This window comes from Theropithecus gelada, chromosome 1, assembly GCF_003255815.1.
Source record: "Theropithecus gelada isolate Dixy chromosome 1, Tgel_1.0, whole genome shotgun sequence".
Classification (NCBI taxonomy): domain Eukaryota; kingdom Metazoa; phylum Chordata; class Mammalia; order Primates; family Cercopithecidae; genus Theropithecus; species Theropithecus gelada.
Window position 1 is genome coordinate 195,988,377 of NC_037668.1, and position 19,564 is coordinate 196,007,940.

The 19,564-nt window shown below is 38.4% G+C and overlaps 1 protein-coding gene across 1 annotated transcript in view; it reads left to right on the forward strand.

The window, feature by feature from the left end:
• F5 (coagulation factor V) overlaps positions 1-19,564 on the forward strand; it is a 72,767-nt gene that overhangs the window by 21,759 nt on the left and 31,444 nt on the right. Inside the window, exons 4-11 of the mRNA XM_025391473.1 lie at positions 4,458-4,670; positions 5,917-6,060; positions 8,342-8,563; positions 9,792-9,957; positions 12,416-12,593; positions 14,379-14,478; positions 14,859-15,073; positions 18,229-18,379. Coding sequence (XP_025247258.1) covers positions 4,458-4,670; positions 5,917-6,060; positions 8,342-8,563; positions 9,792-9,957; positions 12,416-12,593; positions 14,379-14,478; positions 14,859-15,073; positions 18,229-18,379 — 1,389 coding nt within the window. The remainder of the gene's footprint in view (positions 1-4,457; positions 4,671-5,916; positions 6,061-8,341; positions 8,564-9,791; positions 9,958-12,415; positions 12,594-14,378; positions 14,479-14,858; positions 15,074-18,228; positions 18,380-19,564) is intronic.

Below are 19,564 nucleotides of genomic sequence, written 5' to 3' on the forward strand. Positions count from 1 at the left end.
TGGAGATAAAGGTAGAAGTGAACTGATATTCAAGGTGACGTCTGAAGGATGAACACATATTTATCAAAAGGAAGAAGGGAGGAAGAGCATTCTAGGCAGAGGGAATGGCATCTGCAAAGACCCTGAGGTAGGATAGAAGTTGGATGTCTGGGGAACTGACAGGGGACCCAGGGGACAAGGAGCCCACAGTTAACAAGGGAAAAGACATATGATAAGACTGAAGAGAGAAGTAGAGGTAAATCATACATGGACTTGTGGTCCACATTAAAGACTTTATGCAAGAAGTAAATCTAGAAATACCTACTCAACTTATGGTTTCCATGCTCAGAACCTCATGAGGTACATTGCACATCACTGTAGTACCTGAATCCTTCATTGCTAATGAATGGATGTGCCTTATTTTCCACTCCCACCTGGAGAATCCAAACATATGCTGATGCCATGAAAACTCATGCAAAGTGTTTTGACTGGAATAGATTTTCCACAGTTGGGATGGGGAAAGGTACAGTTAGAGAAGAGAAGCTGACATTGCTGAAATGTAAAAAATATTTTATATGGAAATTTAGCATCTCAGATTTTGGCTTCTGAACATAAGGAACCAGATTTACCTTTTTTCTTAACAACTAGATAGGCAGACAAAACATATAAAACAGAAGTTTTCAGACATCAAATGACAGACAACTCAAGACAGTGAAAGAAGAATAACAAACCAGGTGTGCCCTATGAGTGCCTAAGCTTACTGCCTGAAGAGAGTTTCCAGGGAACAGCACAAGCAGGGAGAACCCAGATAGAGTCTCTATGGGTGAGGAAACAGAGTTTGGACTTCAGAGAAGCCTAAGTGACTGAATTTGTGATTTGTAGGGCAGAGTCCTGGAGAGGACAGTATAATCACAGAGAAAGAGCTCTTGAGAATCTACAGAGAGGTTTTGTCAAGTTGAATACTGATCTGCACATACATGTGAGGAAAGTACTGAGGGTAAGAAAAATGTCATTTGAAAGGAACAGTTGGAACAGTCCCTGGACCTTACGCAGGGCCAGTAACCATTTATGTTCCTACCATCAAACACAGAAAGACTTCCTAATAAATGAGCAGTGGATAGAATTCTCAGAAGGATTTAGAAAGAGTAGGTGGATAAAATTAGACTACAGGCTGCTGAGGAGGCAACGGAATAAAAAATAAGATTTGAAAGAATCAAGTTGATTTCAAGTATCTTAACTGTGAATAAAACTCAATACTAGTTAACAAGAATGCAACAAACAACAATGTAAATTCGCAATGTTAATAAAAATAAACAAGTATTAGAAGAAGCAGAAAGAGATGACTCATAACCAAGAAAAAACAGATTTAGAAATGAAAGAGAAAATAGAAGCAGCAGGCAGAGACAGTAGGACAGCTATCATAAATCTTCCCAATATGTTCCAGAAAACAGAGAAAAGCATGAGCATGATGAAGAGATAGAGAATATAAATATGCATACACAGAACTTCTGTAGATGAATACAATTGCTGACATGAAAAGTAAAACAATAAAGGATAGAAAATAAAGGTAAAAAATAAAGGATAAAAAATTATATATTGTAAACTGAAGGACAACACTAATACAACAAACACTGAATGAAATTAATAGCACATTAGACACTGTGAAAGGAAATGGTAGAAAATATTAACACATCACAATAGAAACTGTGCAAAATGAAATACGGAGAGTAAAAAGGCTGAAGAAAGTGAACAGAGCATCAGTGAACTGTGGGACCATATCAAGTGATCTAACATATGTGTAATTGGATCTCAGAAGTAGCAGGAACAGAAAAAGTATTTGAAGAAATAATGACTGAAAACTGCCCAAATGTAATGAAAACTACAAACCAACAGATTCAAGAGGTTTGACAAAACTAAGAAGGAACATGAAGAAAACCACATCAAGCCACATCACAATCAAGTTGCTGGAAACCAGTGATAAAGAGAAAATATTAGAAGCAGTGAGAGATAAAAAGACACATCATATACAGGGGAACAAAATGAAGAAATGATAGCAGACTTATCATTAGAAACTATGCAAACCAGAAGACAATTAGGGACATCTTTAAAGTGTTGGGAGGGTGGAGGATAGGGGAATCTGTCTATTTAGTATTCTATACCAAGCAAAAAAACCTTTTTAACATGAAAGCAAAATGAAGAGTGCTTTAGACATACAAATGCAGAAATAATTTCTCACTAGTACAGCTGAAAAAAAAATGCTAAAGGAACTCCTTTAGATAGAAGAAATATTATATCAGAGAGACATTTAGATTCATAAGAAGGAATGAAAAGTTCCAGAAGTTGATAAATATAGAGAAATTTTTTTCTCATTTTAATCTATTAAAAAGGCAATTGATTATCTAAACGTTAAAGCAAAAATAGTAACAATTAATTGTGGGGCATATTATGTATATATAAATAAAATGTATGACAATAGCACAAAGGATAGGAGGGAAGAAATGGAAATATAGTATTGCAAAGTTCTTACAAGTGAAATAGTATAATATTATTTGAAGGAAGTCTGTAACAAGTTAAAAATGTATTATATATTGTAAACTGAAGGGCAGCACTAAGAAAACAAAGCTAATAAGTCAACAATGGAGATTAAACATCATTAAATATACTCAATCCAAAAGAAAATAGAAAGGAAGGGGAAAAGGAATAAAGACCAGGTAGACAAATAGAAAATAAATTAAATCCAACTATATAATCAATTACATTAAAAGCAAATGGAAAGAACACTACAAGTAAGAAACAAATAAGATTAAATAAAAAGGAATGCTAAACAGTATGCAGAATTTAAGAAATCCACTTTAAATGAGAGAGACAAAGATAGGTAAAAAATAAAGGATAGAAAATTATATACCATACCAGTTAACACTAATCCAACACAAAAGGGTATATAATGATGATTCCATTGATATGACATTACAGAAAAGCCAAATCACAGTGAAATAAAGCAGATTAGTGGTTGTCTGGGCCCGGAGGGCATTGGCTACAAATGGCATGAGGAAATGTTTTGGAATGATGGAACTCTTTTCTATCTTGATTGGGACTATAGCTATAAGACTGTGTAATTTTTTAAATCAAACCTCAGCAAATATTATACTTAAAACTGGTAAATGTTATTATATGCAAATTATACCTCAATAAAGATAATGAAAGGAAGAGGGAAGGAGAATGGGGAAGAGGGAAGGAAGAAGACAAAGAAAGGAAGAAAGGAGAAAAGAAAAGAAACTAGGAAAGTAAAAAGAAAAGAAAGGGAAGAGAAAGGAAGGGGAGGGAAGGCGAGGAAAGGATTAATCATTTCAGTTTTTAAAAATTATAGTTGCTTCAGTAAGAGTAGTTTTTATTGGCCTTTTACGCCATCATGTAAAACATTTCAGGCGTTTTTTGTTTGTTTTTTTTCCCCAGATCCTTGTTGTCTGCCTATATCCACACTGATGTTCTCACCTTCTTCCTTTAAAGAATTTATCAAGTTATTGTACCAAACAAAAATAACTGTATCCCAAAGAGAAATTCTGGCACCAGCTGATGATAGGGAATCTTTCACCTAATTAAATGAGGAATTCCTCAGGCAGAGGAAACTGTCCATTCCACTTGGTGATCTATGGCACTCACCTCTCTCCTTCCTGACCTCACTTGCTCCGTTTTATTATTGAAAACCTCACTCAACCCTCTACACTTCTTTTAATATTGAGCATCTCAGTTCCCTGTCTTCAGTAAGGAAGACCAATTTCTTCATCCTCTCCCTCTCCTATCAGTAGGGAAAGTCCAGTATACATGGAGGTGTTAATGATGGGTCTTTGGGGGCACAAAGTACAAAGTAAGACTTGTAAGTTTCAGAGGATGGACACATTTCATGTTCATACAAACAACGAGTCTGCATATGGGAGTTAGACGCTGTGGCTCGGGGGAAAAAATTGAGATAATCAGATAGCTAAGATGAAATAAAGAGATAAAACAGAGCTGAGGGTCACAGCAGTCGGAAAGAAGATCTGAAATAACAAAACAAAACAATATATAAACAACTCTGACTATCCTCCCATCTCATGTTAATAGGCTAAGTATGTCTTGTTAAACACCACAAAGAAGATATCACCCATTCTTATATTCTGAGATGTTTTACTGATCAAAGGTGATTCAATTCTCTGATAATATTTAAATAATAATTGTTCAGGTACCCTGGAAAATTAACTGGCTTATCTTTAATTTACAAATAACATTTGTTATTCTTAAGATCACCATGGTAGCAAAGCCTTTGTAACTACATGAGCATAGAAATGGGCATACGTGAATCTTTCCAAATAATAAAAGTTCACTATTGAAGGACATATGCATCTCCAGAGTGCTCATCTTAGCTATCCCCAGATTTGAGAGTGGTGAAAATGCAATCCTCAGAAACTGCCCACATGTCTTGATGGCTCTTACTCCTCCAGGTGCTTCTTACCTTGACCACACTTTCCCTGTGGAGAAGATGGATGATGCTGTGGCTCCAGGCCGAGAATACACCTATGAATGGAGTATCAGTGAGGACAGTGGGCCCACCCATGATGACCCTCCATGCCTCACACACATCTATTACTCCCATGAAAATCTAATCGAGGATTTCAACTCTGGACTGATTGGGCCCCTGCTTATCTGTAAAAAAGGTAAGAACACTCCCACCAAAAGTTTCAACAACCAAATGTTGGAATGGTCAGGAGTTCTGTCATGGGACAAAGCTTGGGAACATCTCGGTAACTTCATGTACATCAAGCAGAGGAAGAGGGCACGGATCATTGTTTGACAAGAGAAAAAAATACCTGCTATTTCAGGGTGTGGATCCACCTCTGTTTCTTCTCATTTCTCCTTCATCTCAGTCCTTAAGATTCTCCCAAGCAAATTCCTGTTTGAGAGTGTGTTCTGATGTCATGCTTGTATGATCTGTGACATTTACCTCAAGGCCAAAGTCTTTTAGAAAGTATACAGCAGCCTATACTCTGCTTAAAGAGGTCTTGGAAAGAATATTGGCTAACATATTTGACATATCCAAAATTTGGGCTGGTAATTTGTTCTATAAACATGTTAAATGCCAGCTTCCTTTCTTACAAACAAGTTGAACACTTTGAGTGGTAGGTTTCAAACACACTCAAATGACTACAAGAAATTTTATTGGCTGGGCTTCTTAGGAGCAAGATTGGATTTTCATTTTATCCCATGAGAATCCAGCCCATCTTTCATTAAAACAAGCAAACAACCACAGCGAGCCACAGCACGGGAAACAATGTGATGGACTCACCATCTGCCTATACATACACTCAGACCACACCTACATAGCTTCCCAATGTATTTACTCATTATACAAATACTTGTTTTTCATTTCCTAGTATATATAAGATACTGTGATGGTACTGAAAAAAACCTTAAGACTTACTAAAGACTCTTCTTTCATTTTACCATCAGCAGCATGTTTTTCTCATAGTGAGAATGGATTAATGCTGATACTTCCAACCAGTTATCGAATGCCCCCTTTCATATACAAATAAGATGACAGCATCAAACTTGGGGCATGGTGCTTTTACCAACTGAGCTAACGTATCTATATACTGTTCTGTTGAGACTGGAGGAAATGGATACTTGTAGAGAGTCTTGAGAGTCATCAAATGTTTTCTTCCCAAGCTGGACGAAATAAAGCCTGTTCCCCAAAGCAACAAGGTGTCAAAGAAGACAGTGTGGCACCAGATTTTTAATAACCCTAGAACCACTATTACTTAATATGCTATTTTAAAAAGTAAGAATTTCTTCAAGTTGCTGTCATTATGGTTGATCGCTTGCCCTAAACTCTTTGCTATCCAGGAAAGCTAATGAGAGTGTTCTGTCTGCAGTGCTACTGAAAACATGTCTTTCCTTTTACAGGGATCCTAACTGAGGATGGGAAACAGAAGATGTTTGACAAGCAAATCGTGCTACTGTTTGCTGTGTTTGATGAAAGCAAGAGCTGGAGCCAGTCATCATCCCTAATGTACACAGTCAATGGATACGTGAATGGGACAATGCCAGGTAACACGAGGGCTGTGCACCATTGAACAACAGGAAAATCATCAGTAATTTTTCAGTCCTGTTGTTTTCTTCAAAGCACTAGAGAAGTTGACCATACTCACTGTTTTGCAACTCCCTATCAAGAGGGAAATATTTTCTCATCTGTCTTTAAAAAACAGGAAATAGAAGAGACAAATTAGAAGCTAGAGAAGAAATGTGCAGCCTTGTTAGGTATAGTGACCTGAGTAGGTTTCACCTTGGCCTGCACTTTGAAAAAGACCTTCAGGGTTTCAGCTCAGTCTCTCTCTCCGAGTTCTGCCGTTCCTGCTGTGTATGTCCTTCAGGGACAAGCCCTAGCAGGAAAGGTCAGCAGGAAGATTGCAGTAAAGATGAACAGATTAGGAGTAATCCCCAACACACACACACAAAAAAGACCAGCATTTCAAAAGGCGACAGAAGAGTAATATTCAACGGCGTCTAGAATATTTTCTCTTTCCATTTGCATTTGGGCTCTTATGAGAAGGCAAAATCATAGCAATCATTAAGAGAAAAAATAACTGACTCCCTCTTAGACCACATATCTTCTATTTCTCTCTGGTAGAACTGACCTACAACTAAAGATCCAGGGTATATGATACTAGCCTGAGGGAAAAACATTAAAAAATTAAAATGCTGCTTTACTAAATAAACCATATTTCAAAACACTAAACTTCTTAGAGGTTATTCTGTAATGCCATCTAAAAATCACAAATGGCTTCACTTACTAAAACATAAATATTGTTAAGAGTTGAGATCTGGGTAGTGTTTTTAAATGGTATTCTATTTCATTTGACTATATTTTCCACTTGGTTTTCTGAAAATATACTCATATGACTCTCAGTGTTGATCCTGAGTTCCAATACTAGGAGCTTGTAAAAACTGAAGCTTAGTTAACCTGAAGCTGACCTCGACCTTAGATAACCTGAGTTCAGACCTCACTCGCTTCTCTACCTTCTGTGGCCCTGGATAATTAGCTGTCTCAATGTGCTTACTTACAAAAGTGGACTAACTATTTATCCTAATATTTATTTCCTGGCAGAGTGAACAATCTGTGTAAGTATAAGGATGCCAAAAAAAGCAAAACCATATGCACAAAAATAAAAATAAATTGATCTGAGCTTAGAGTTTATGAATTTATAGTTCCCAAAAGAATAATTGGGGGTAAATGGGACAGGGTAGGGAAAGACCATCAGTAGAAACTAAGAATAGTAAACATTTGTAAAACCCTCTGCCTTATAAAGCAGAATAAATTGAATACATATGATAAATGCTAACACAGATATGTTAATTGCTGAACTCAATATGAGCATTTATTTGGCATGGATAAATGCTTCTGCCAAAGCCTCCTAGTGATGCAAGGAATCCCAGCTTTGTTGCAATGGTCTCCTAAAAAAGACAAGCCTTTGTGTGGGTGAGGAACTGATTCTCAGCCCCGATTTCTAGTATCTAGTAATTATGTATCTGAGATGTAAAACAGAAACCTAAAAGCCAAGGATGGAGTCTCCCCACAGAGCAAATGAGCATTTCCCCAGTGACTGTAGGAGCAAAGAAGGAGCAAAACTAAGTTTTTATATTCAGTTATCATTACTCCTTCCATGAAAAGTTCCCAGTGGCCCAACATAATGAAGACTTTTACACTGCATTTTAAGGAGAGTATGCAACCCACAAAGTGATTTTGTTGACTTGTCATTAAAACAATCAAAAAGTGAATAAAAATAACAATTGAAAATCCTCACATCATCTTCACATCTTCTTCCCTTCGGCAGAGCTTTGACCACTAGAGCTAGAGAGCTGAGAGGATTAAGTGCTTGAACTCAGCCCTATTGGAGGTTCCGGTGATTTGACTCCCTCCAGCCGAGATCAGATTGGGGTGACCAAACATTCCATTTGCCATGGACTTTTTACCAGCTCTAATAGTGAAAGTCCTAAACCTTGAGAAATCCCTCAGAGCAGGACAGTCGGTTACCTTCTTGGCCTAATCCTTTAGCAATCCCTGTGTTTCTGAGTTAACACTCGCCATCTCTAGGCTCTGTTGTTACCTGTATAATGCCATTTATCACAATGAGTTGTGACTGCTTGTTTGCTGGTCACTCAGATGTCTGCTTTTGCAGGGCACAAACTACAACTGGAGTGTCTGTTCCCTTGAAGCTTTATTCAATGCCTGACACACAGCAGGTGCTCAATACATTTGGTGAGTGAATGTTTGATCACAGAATACTTGACTGAATGCTTATTTTGGCCTGTGTCTCTCCCTCTCTCTCAGATATAACAGTTTGTGCCCATGACCACATCAGCTGGCATCTGCTGGGAATGAGCTCGGGGCCAGAATTGTTCTCCATTCATTTCAATGGCCAGGTCCTGGAGCAGAACCATCATAAGGTCTCAGCCATCACCCTTGTCAGTGCTACATCCACTACCGCAAATATGACCGTGGGCCCAGAGGGAAAGTGGATCATATCTTCTCTCACCCCAAAACATTTGCAAGGCAAGAAACTCTACTGACAGTCTTGCTTCTGAATGCAGAATGCTTTCTTCCCAGCACTAACTCTCTCTTTCTCCTTGCCCTTGCAAGCCACCTGCACCCCAGAAAAACTTGCTTTGGTTCCTAACAACCAAATTTAGATACTTTGCTCTTAGATTTATAACTCGCTATTTGGGGATGGAGAAAGTGAAGGAATTGACAAAGTTTTTTTTTTTTTAAATTAAACAAAAGCTGAAGAGGTCTCTAACTTCCTCGAAAGAAGAAAAGAGGAAGGAAACAAAAGCATACATAAAGATATTCTTTCTTGGGGTTACTTCATATGCAGCCAGAGAAAAAGACCTAGATGCTAGCACAAGATAAACTGCAAATTTACAGAAGCACTAAGTTGTAGAAAGTGTAAAAGGTTAGCATGAAAACATTAACCTTTACAGTGGGATGAACACAAAGTCTAGCATGGAGAGGAACTCAATGAATGTGTGTTGAATGGATCATACATGGCATATAAACAGCTGAGGGGTAAGCTCCAAAGAACACCGGTGAATTCAAGTGGGAAAATAAATCAACCCAGGTTATGTGGTATCGTGTAAACAGAATAATGGATTGTTCTACTACACATTTTTGCTTTAAAACTGTTGAGAGGAAGGTTCCTATAAACAGAGACTAAAATCTAAGGAGATGATATCACTATAGGAAATCATTTTGTTACCAAAATAATATATAAGAAACATACATAAGGAAGAGATACTTCATGAGATCATTTCTGTTTCTTTTCACACGCAAAGAAACTGTTGTTTCTTTGTTGAAGATAAGTGCATTATGTATTGTTATTAATATTTAATATTTAACAACAATTTGATTAAGTACTGGTGCTATCTTCATTTTACAGATTAAGGGACAGATGACAGAAAAAATGAGAATTTAACAAGACATAATTCATAGGATTTTAAGAAGTTAAAAATTATAAGAAATTTGCCAGCTCGAGAAGAAATCAAGGGAACCTTTCCATGTTTTTTCCCTAACCCCTCCTCCTTTTCCCCCTTTTAAAAGTCTTGCCTTTTCTGGATGCCACTGAAAGAGTTCCAAACTAAAATGTTCAAAAGTTGCCTGAGCATTACGTTCACTGTTATTATATTAATATAAACCTTATACAAGTTGATTTAAAGGATATGTATTTCCATCAACCATAATTTCTTCTCTCGAGTTATTTCGTTCTCTTTCTGCCCTAACTCAGCTGGGATGCAGGCTTACATTGACATTAAAAACTGCCCAAAGAAAACCAGGAATCCTAAGAAAATAACTCGTGAGCAGAGGCGGCACATGAAAAGGTGGGAATACTTCATTGCTGCAGAGGAAGTCATTTGGGACTATGCACCTGTAATACCAGCGAATATGGACAAGTGAGTTGTTGGGGTTCATACCATTGGGCAAAGGTTCAAGATACATTCCATAGGGTCCTAGATGTTTGGGGATGAAATGTTGTAAGTTGACAGCTCTCAAGGGGGCACATGTATTGGTTTCTATTCAAGTCTTTTTGTAAAGATTAATCTTCAATTACTCCCAAATCACCAAAGAAATTCAGCCTAATAACAACAGCAGCCACCTCTTGCTGAGTGCTCGCCATTGCCAAGTACTGTATTATCCCCTTCTGAGAGCTTCACTTCAACTCTACAAACTAGACACGGCTCTTATTTCTTTTTATAGATGACGAAATGGGTCAGAGAGATTAAGAGATTTGGACATTCAAATAGTGCTTAAACCCTTGAAAAGGTATTCAAATTCACTCATAGTAAGAGAAATGCAAATTAAACTTCATGGGAATACTACTTTTATCTATCAGATTCACAAGTCCAGATGACATCATCTGTTGACAAGGCTGTGAGAAATAAGAACTATCATATATTGCTGGTGGAAGATTAAATTGGTAAAGGGATTCTGAAGAATAACTTGGCAATATGTATCAGAGTTCTAAATGCATATACCCTTTGACTCAGCTGTCTCACTCTGGAAATCTAACTATACAGATATACTTGTTCACAGGTGAAATGATGTATGTACAACATATTCACTGTTGCAATGTTAGTAGTAGTAAGACTGGAAACAACTCAAAATGTCCATCAGTAGGAAACTAGTTTAATAAATTATGATACATTCATACAATGGAATACTAGGCATCAAAAAACAGGATGCAAACACTCTCTATGTCCTAACAAAAAAAGTTCTCCAAGCTTTGTTATTAAATTACAAAGCCAGGATGTAGTATAGCGTGTATATATAACTGCCTTTTGTTAAAGGAGTGAAAGGGATAAGAATATTTATATTTTCTTATTTTAAGACATATTTGCATATGTGTACATAAAAGTATTCTGGAATTATACACATGAAATTAATATGTGGCTACCTAGAAAATTCAGGGAGGGTAGGGAGGTCCATTGAGGGTTATCAGAGAAAAGTGAGAGTTTTCACTGTAATAAAAATTATGTGAATGTGTTTTCTATTAAAAAGAATTAAACTAGGAAAAAGAACCAAAAAAAATTTGGCCAAGATTATAGAATTGGTGCCAGAACTGAGATAGAAATCCAGGAGTGTTTGGCAACAGTCAGTGCTTTCCACTGGGCAAAATAAATTCATAAAATGATACTCTATCTTAAAGGATTGCTGGGTTACATGGTATTTCTGACTTTAGGTCTTTGAGGAACTGCCATACTGTCTTCCACAATGGTTGGATTAATTTACATTCCACCAAGAGTGTATAAGTGTTCCTTTTTCTCCATAACCTTGCCAGCATCTGTTGTTTCTCGACTTTTCAACCATCGCCATTCTGACTGTCATGAGATGGCATCTCATTGTGGGTTTTTTTGTTTGTTTGTTTTGTTTGAGACGGAGTCTCGCTCTGCCGCCCAGGCTGGAGTGCAGTGGCGCCATCTCGGCTCACTGCAGACTCCGCCTCCGAGGTTCACACCATTCTCCTTCCTCACCCTCCCGAGTAGCTGGGACTACAGGTGCCCGCCACCAGGCCCGACTAATTTTTTGTATTTTTAGTAGAGACAGGGTTTCACCATGTTAGCCAGGATGATCTGGATCTCCTGACCTCATGATCCGCCTGCCTTGGCCTCCCAAAGTGCTGGGATTAAAGCGTGAGCCACCGCACCCGGCCGCATTGTGGTTTTGATTTGCATTTCTCTAATGATCACTGATGCTGAGCTTTTTAAAATATGCTTTTTGGCCGCATGTAGTTGCTTTTGCAAACTAAGGCAATAAAGTTGGCAGGGGAAAAGTGGTTCATGTTGCTGCTCCCAAAGTATTTATCCCAGTAGCTACAAAAGATGGGTGAAGGAGGTTGCTTTTCTGTCATCTCCAAGGATTGGCTATATGGTGGAAGAGATAGCCCAATAGCACAAAACTATGATTAATAATGCTAGTAAATGTTTCTTGGGGTGGGAAGGTGCTTTTAGGGTTTAAGAAATACCTTTAAAACCAAAAAGGCTATCATAGAATAAGTGATAGGAGAGACTTTAGAAAAATTCCTAGTATTTTTTCCAGCCAGTATAGGCCTTTTCCCAGAGATATCAAAGGTCTGCTGTAGTAATGAGAATGACAGGAAGCTCTATGTAGCTGCTTTTAACCAGTTACCTATGATTTTTATCAGTGATGCAGGAGACAACTCAGAAGTTTCCAGTTTTCCAACTAGACAGAAAACATCAGGACTTTGCAAGCTACACTAAGAAATTTTTAGAGAACTAGCATTTTAGCTAATGTAAGAGCAGAACGTCTAAGCACGAGGGTTTCTCCATCCTACCGAGATCTCTATTCGAGAAAGTGGTTTAATTTTTTTTTAAATTTTTATTTCGCTTTAAGAAAATACAGGTCTCAGCATTTGGATAATTTCTCAAACCAAATTGGAAAACTTTATAAGAAAGTCATGTACACACAGTACGAAGATGAGTCCTTCACCAAACGTACAGTGAATCCCAATATGAAAGAAGATGGGATTTTGGGTCCTATTATCAGAGCCCAGGTCAGAGACACACTCAAAGTAAGTAACACAAATGCAGAATCATGGGAGACATTAAATAGTAAAATATTATGGAGTAGCTGGTTGGTTTTTAATTTTAAAACAAAAAGGTGCTCATATAATTTTAAATTCAAATGCAACTTTTAGTTTTTATTTAGTATTTGCATTTATTTACAGCCTACTCAATAATACAAAGGATCTGAGACAGTTTCTCAAATTATAAAGGCATAAAACAAAGAGTCTATGTAACTGGGATAGAATATGGGAACAAAGAAAATAAAGCCACAGATAAGTAGATATCATGTGACCCTGTAAGGCTGCCTTCAAATTTTGTCCTAAGCTTTACGGCAGTCAGTGTGAAAAAGGAAATATGTCAGGGTGAAGTTCACATCATCTACGAAAAGAAAGTACCATTTATCCTGATACTGAGATCTAAGAGGAACTTCTTTAATGAGTTCTACAAAAGAGAGTGCTGAGTGATACAGTAGATGGCATCCTTGATAAAATTCTTATAACCAGCATAATACATTAAAAGTTGCATTAAAAATGTTTCTCCTTATAGCTAAGATATAATAGTAAACACAATTGAATCGAAACAATTGTTACTCAGACATTTTTTAATATAGTCTAGGTATGCAGCTGTCTAATGAAGGTAAACTGCGTGTATCGAGAGCATGGAGTTTTCCTCAGACAATTCTCCTTAAATGTCACGTCACTTCACCAAGATAGATAAGAATTGGACAGCAGAGAATTAAAGGCTGCAATCTTTGACAAAATCCTAGAATGCAGATAATCTGCAGACAAAGGATGATCCAAAGGCTTTGACAATCAACCAAATAGAAGATTTAAGATTAAGGTTCTCTTTTGCAGATTAAAGAGCCTAACTAGGACTCCTGTGTGCTTTATGCACCTGACAAGGTCTATTCTGTTCATTTAAAATAGCCAAGGGACAAAAGCAGTTTTTTCCTCCATGCCTCTTTCCCTTCTTCCATTTCAGATCCCTTTTATGTGCTCTCAGCAAGTGTAGACATACCTTATTAAAAGTTCAGGATCCGGCTATTTGTTTGTGCCTCTCAAGAAGGTGGCTTCTTTCCCTCCTAAGGGTCTTACTCTGTCACCCAGGCTGGAGTGCAGTGGTGTGGTCACGGCTCACTGCAACCTCCACTTCCTGGGCTCAGGCGATTCTCCCACCTCAGCCTCTCAAGTAGCTGGGACTACAGGCACACGCCCCAACGCCTGGCTAATTTTTGTATTTTTTTTGTAGAGATGAGGTTTCACCATGTTGCCCAGGCTGGTCTTGAACTCCTGAGCTCAAGTGATCCACCTGCTTCAGCCTCCCAAAGTGCTGGGGTTACAGGTTTGAGCCACTGCACCTAGCTGAGAAGATGACTTCAAAGACAGTGTCCTAAAAAAATCTACCAGGCAGGGGAAGTGATCATGGTCTAGAGATGAGAAGCAGATTCAAAATGAGATGTGACCCAAGCTGGAAAGAGAAGGGCAGGGGAAGGAGGACTTGCTTGGAGACAGTGATACTGTGAGGAAAACTTTACTTCTCCTAACTTATCCTCTAAAGTCAGACTTCTCTTTCCATTTTCCACCTTCGTGTATGAGTGAAACACTCTCTCCAATGCTCCTCCCAAGTGATGCGGGGAGATTACTGATCAGATAAACAGATCTAATTTTCCCATTGTGTGTACACATGTGTACACACACACTATCCAAAAGGTGAAGATGCAAAGCTAGTATCTTATATTATTTGTCATGATCAACCTGAAATCCTAGAATAAATTTGATTTGACTTTGTAGATCGTGTTCAAAAATATGGCCAGCCGCCCCTATAGCATTTACCCTCATGGAGTGACCTTCTCACCTTATGAAGATGAAGTCAACTCTACTTTCACCTCAGGTTTGAATCTTTCACTTCTACTGAATCCAACTAGTGACTTCTGAGAGGCCGCCACGTTTTCCTGCTATTCTCCTTGCCCAGTGGTGTCACTGCTGCAGTCAGGTAGTATACGTGTAGGAGTATCCTAAAAATCACAGCCAAACCCTTCTCACTTCAGGAGTTTGTCTCCTAGTGGTAACAAAATATGGTGTCTTTTGTTAGTGTCATAGTGGCCTCTAGTGGAACAGTATCTAATGGCTCTATGCTATCCAGGTTCCAAGTAGAATATTTAAAGAATTCCTTTTGCAATATTAATTGGTTCTAACAAAAGCTTGTTTATTTATTTATTATCATGAAATAACTTTGCAAATGAAAACAATTTTGAATGTATTTTCTTTCAGGCAGGAACAACACCATGATCAGAGCAGTTCAACCAGGGGAAATCTATACTTATAAGTGGAACATCTTAGAGTTCGATGAACCCACAGAAAACGATGCCCAGTGCTTAACAAGACCATACTACAGTGACGTGGACATCATGAGAGACATCGCCTCTGGGCTAATAGGACTACTTCTAATCTGTAAGAGCAGATCCCTGGACAGGCGAGGAATACAGGTATTTTGTCCTTGAAGTAACCTTTCAGAAATTCTGGGAATTTCTTCTGGCTAGAACGTGTTAGGTCTCCCGGCTAAATAATGGGGCTTTTCCTTCAAGAGAACAGTAATTGTCAAGTAGTCCTTTTTAGCACCAGTGTGATAACATTTATTCTTTTTTTTTTTTTGTCTTGTCTATTTTTATCAGTACCATCACTGCAGAAGGCAAGTCTAGAGTGTGATAACATATTTTGTCTTAGTTTCAAATTCCAGGTCTGTTGGTATTGGATGTGTTGAACAAGTTGATTAGCCTCTCCTAATTTCTTCCTTTTATAAAATGGGTTGATACCCCTCCTAAAAATGTTACAGGTCTGTTTGGGGTTTAGTGAGATACCATCTGGTAAAAGTATAAAGCTCTTTACCAGTCTCTGTTATTTTTAGAGACCTGCAATAGGGAGAGAGAGGAGAGATTCTCTGAAAGCAACCATTTAGAAACATAGTTACTAGTGAAATCCGACCGAGATAATGGCCCATCTCTGTTGAGACTAAAGTATACAGGGGAATGTGAACAAACATACCGAATTTCTGAGTTCGTCTTCATTGAAGAATTACAGTCTCATGTGATTAAACTAAAATTCCCAATTATGCTAAACTATAACCAAAGAGGTCTTATCTCAAGGCATACAAGATAAACATATGCCTAGAAAATGAATTTCTGGACATATGGAAGATCCTGATTTATTGAACCAGGAAAGGAAACAGATAGTAGAAGCATAAGGCTTTGCTGTTGCAACCTTCTGTTTTATCCTTTGCACTCACTCATAGCATATTCAGTCAATCATTCATGTTGAAAGGTGTGCAGTTACAGAGATAGACAGACTTTCAGCTGCCATAGTGAAATTTTTCTTCTGGGATTTGTTTTTTTTTTTTCTTTTGAGGCAGAGTCTCACTTTGTCACCCAGGCTGGAGAGCAGTGGCACCATTTTAGATCACTGCAACCTCTGCCTCCTGGGTTCAAGTGATTCTCCTGCCTCAGCCTCTTGAGTAGCTGGGATTACAGGCACCCGCCACCACCGCCATGTAATTTTTGTATTTTAGTAGAGACAGGGTTTCACCATGTTGGTTAGGCTTGTCTCGAACTCCTGACCTAAGGTGTTCCACCTGCCTCAGCCTCCCAAAGTGCTGGGATTACAGGTGTGAGCCAATGCGCCCGGCTCTTTTGGGATACTTTAATCTCTGAATTTTCTTATCTGTTCTGTTTGCTTTTGCATATTACCTTTAACTCTAACAAGTGCTGTGTATGCAATGGACTCTCATAAATGCCTGAATTATATGGCTTCAGTAGTTCCAAGAACTGTGTCACTTTGGTTTCTGAGAATTCAGTGGTGTAGATAATTTGCTGGAACATTAATGACTGAATACAGCACTTTTTTTTTTTTTTTTTTTTACTTTTAAGTTCAGGAGTACGTGTGCAGGATGTGCAGGTTTGTTACGTGGGTAAACATGTGTCATGGAGGTCTGTTGTACTTATTATTTCATCACCCAGGTATTAAGCCTAGTATCTGTTGGTTATTTTTCCGGATCCTCTCCCCCCTTCCACCCTCCGTCCTCTGATAGGCCCCAGTGTGTATTGTTCCCTTCTATGTGTCCATGTGTTCTCATCATTTAGCTCTCACTTGTAAGTGAGAACATGCAGTATGTGGTTTTCTGTTCTCGTGTTAGCCTGCTTAGGATAATGGCTTCCAGCTCCATCCATGTCCCTGCAAAGGACATAATCTTGTTCTTTTTGGTGGTCACATAGTATTCCATGGTGTGTATGTACCACATTTTCTTCATCCAGTCTATCATTGATGGGCATTTGGGTGGATTTCATGTCTTTGCTATTGTGAAGAGTGCTAAAATGAACATACGCATGCATGCGTCTTTATAATAGAATGATTTATATTCCTTTGGGTACATACCAAGCAATGGAATTGCTGGGTTCAAAGGTATTTCTGACTTTAGGTCTTTGAGGACTCACCATGGTGTCTTTCACAATGATTGAACTAATTACACTCCCACCAAGAGTGTATAAGTGTTCTTTTTTCTCCACAACTTTGCCAGCATCTGTTAGTTTTTGACTTTTTATTTATAGCCATTCTTATTGGTGTGAGATGGTATCTCATTGTGGTTTTGATTTGCATTTCTCTAATGATCAGTGATGTTGAGCGTTTTTTTCATATAGTCCTTGGCCGCATGTATGTCTTCTTTTGAAAAATGTCTGTTCATGTCCTTTGCCTACTTTTTAATGGGGCTGTTTATTTTTTTCTTGTAAATTTAAGTTCCTTGTAAATGCTAGATATTAGACCTTTGCCAGATGCATAGTTTGCAAAAATTTTCTGCCATTCTGTAGGTTGCCTGTTTATTCTCTTGATAGTTTATTTTGCTGTGCAGGAGCTCTTTGTTTCAATTACATCCCATGTGCCAATTTTTGCTTTTGTTGCTATTGCTTTTGGCATGTTCGTCATGAAAGCTTTGCCCATGCCTATGTCCCAAATAATATTGCCTAGGTTGTCTTCCAGGGTTTTTGTAGTTTGGGGTTTTATGTTTAAGTGTTTTGTTGTTGTTTGTTTGTTTGTTTGTTTTTGTTATTTTTGAGACAGAGTCTCGCTCTGTTGCCCAGGCTGGAGTGCAGTGGTACAATCTCAGCTCACTGCAACCTCTGCCTCCCAGGTTCAGGTGATTCTCCTGCCTCGGCCTCCCGAGGATTACAGGCATACACCACGATACCTGGCTAATTTTTTTTTTTTTTGGTAGTAGAGATGGGTTTTGCCATGTTGACCAGACTGGTCTTGAACTCCTGACCTCAGATGATCCACCCACCTTGGCCTCCCAAAGTGCTGGTATTACAGGCATGAGCCACCGCGCCAGGCCTACATTTAAGTCTTTAATCCATCATGAGTTAATTTTTGTATATGGTGTAAGGAAGGGGTCCAGTTTCAATTTTCCGCCTACGGCTAGCCAGTTTTCCCAGAACCATTTATGGAATAGAGAATCGTTTTCCCATTGCTTGTTTTTGTCACGTTTGTCAAGGATCAGATAGTTGTAGGTGGACAGCCTTATTTCTGAGTTCTCTATTCTGTTCCATTGGTGTATGTGTCTGTTCTTGTACCAGTACTATACTGTTTTGTCCTCCAGAGGGCAGCAGACATCGAACAGCAGGCTGTGTTTGCTGTGTTTGATGAGAACAAAAGTTGGTACCTTGAGGACAACATCAACAAGTTTTGTGAAAATCCTGATGAGGTGAAACGTGATGACCCCAAGTTTTATGAATCAAACATCATGAGCAGTAAGTCAGAGTACTGTTTTTGCTCATCGGTTTTTCATTCCTGTGGTTGAAATATGACTGTGCCTAGAGTCAGAGACATGGATTAGAATCCACTTGCTAAGGAGCATCTCCAATCCTCACTTCCAGTCCAAAGACTTGGTGATGAAATCCGTAGGTAACATCATAGCAACATTTTTAAGCAAGAGGTCAAAGGCTTGCTATCCTTAGAAATGCACTTGATCTTCTATTCCAAGCGTGTGTGTGTGTGTGTGTGTGTGTGTACACAGACGTACTCTGAATGGTGAGGAACAGGGTGAGGGGGTAGGACTAATGGAAGGTATTACAGGCCATGTCAATAGTATCCTAGACGGAGTTCAGGGTGAATATATGGCCAGGACAGAAACAAGGCAAGTAATTCAAAGATGAATTGACACATTAAAGTAGAGCAAAATGAGTATAGGGACCCAAGAGTCTTGGAAAGGCAATGTACGAAGAAGTTTAAAGTGATCAGTAAGACATTCAGAACAAAAGGAATTCCCTGAATGAGGTTTCCAGCATTTGCCGCAGTTCTAAAGTTCAGTAGCCAAAAGCACTGCCATGGCGTCCGAGAGAAATGTCACTGAGCCAGCTGGAAGTAAACTTCTCCACAACAGCCAGAGTCCCCCCTACTGATCCTCAGAGTCTAGAATCATGGTAATCACCTTCTCTAGTAGGTAATCACACACGTGAGGATGATTTCTCCATGTTCTGTTCATATAGCTTCAGATGACTGACAGCTAGGGATTATCAGAGCTGACAGGTGCCAGGTCAAATAATTCAAACAGAAAATTACTCTCAGTTTTCTTTGCATAAGTTCCTTTTGGCAGTGAATCTATCATAGTTCTAGACCAGTGCTGTCCAGTAGAAGCTATGTATGAGCTACATGTGTGATTTAAAATTTTCTGATAGCAACATTAAAAAGTAAAGAGAAATAGGTGACATTAATTTTAGTAGTATGTTTTACTTAACTCAGTATATCCTAAATATTATCATTTCAACATGTAATCAATATAAAAATTAATGAGACTTACTTCATTACTAAGTCTTTGAAATTCAATGTATATCTTATACTCACAGCATATCTCAGTCCAGTCTACCCACATTTCAAGTGCTCAATAGCCACTTGTAGCCAGTGGCTACCATATTGAACAATGCAATTATAGACGA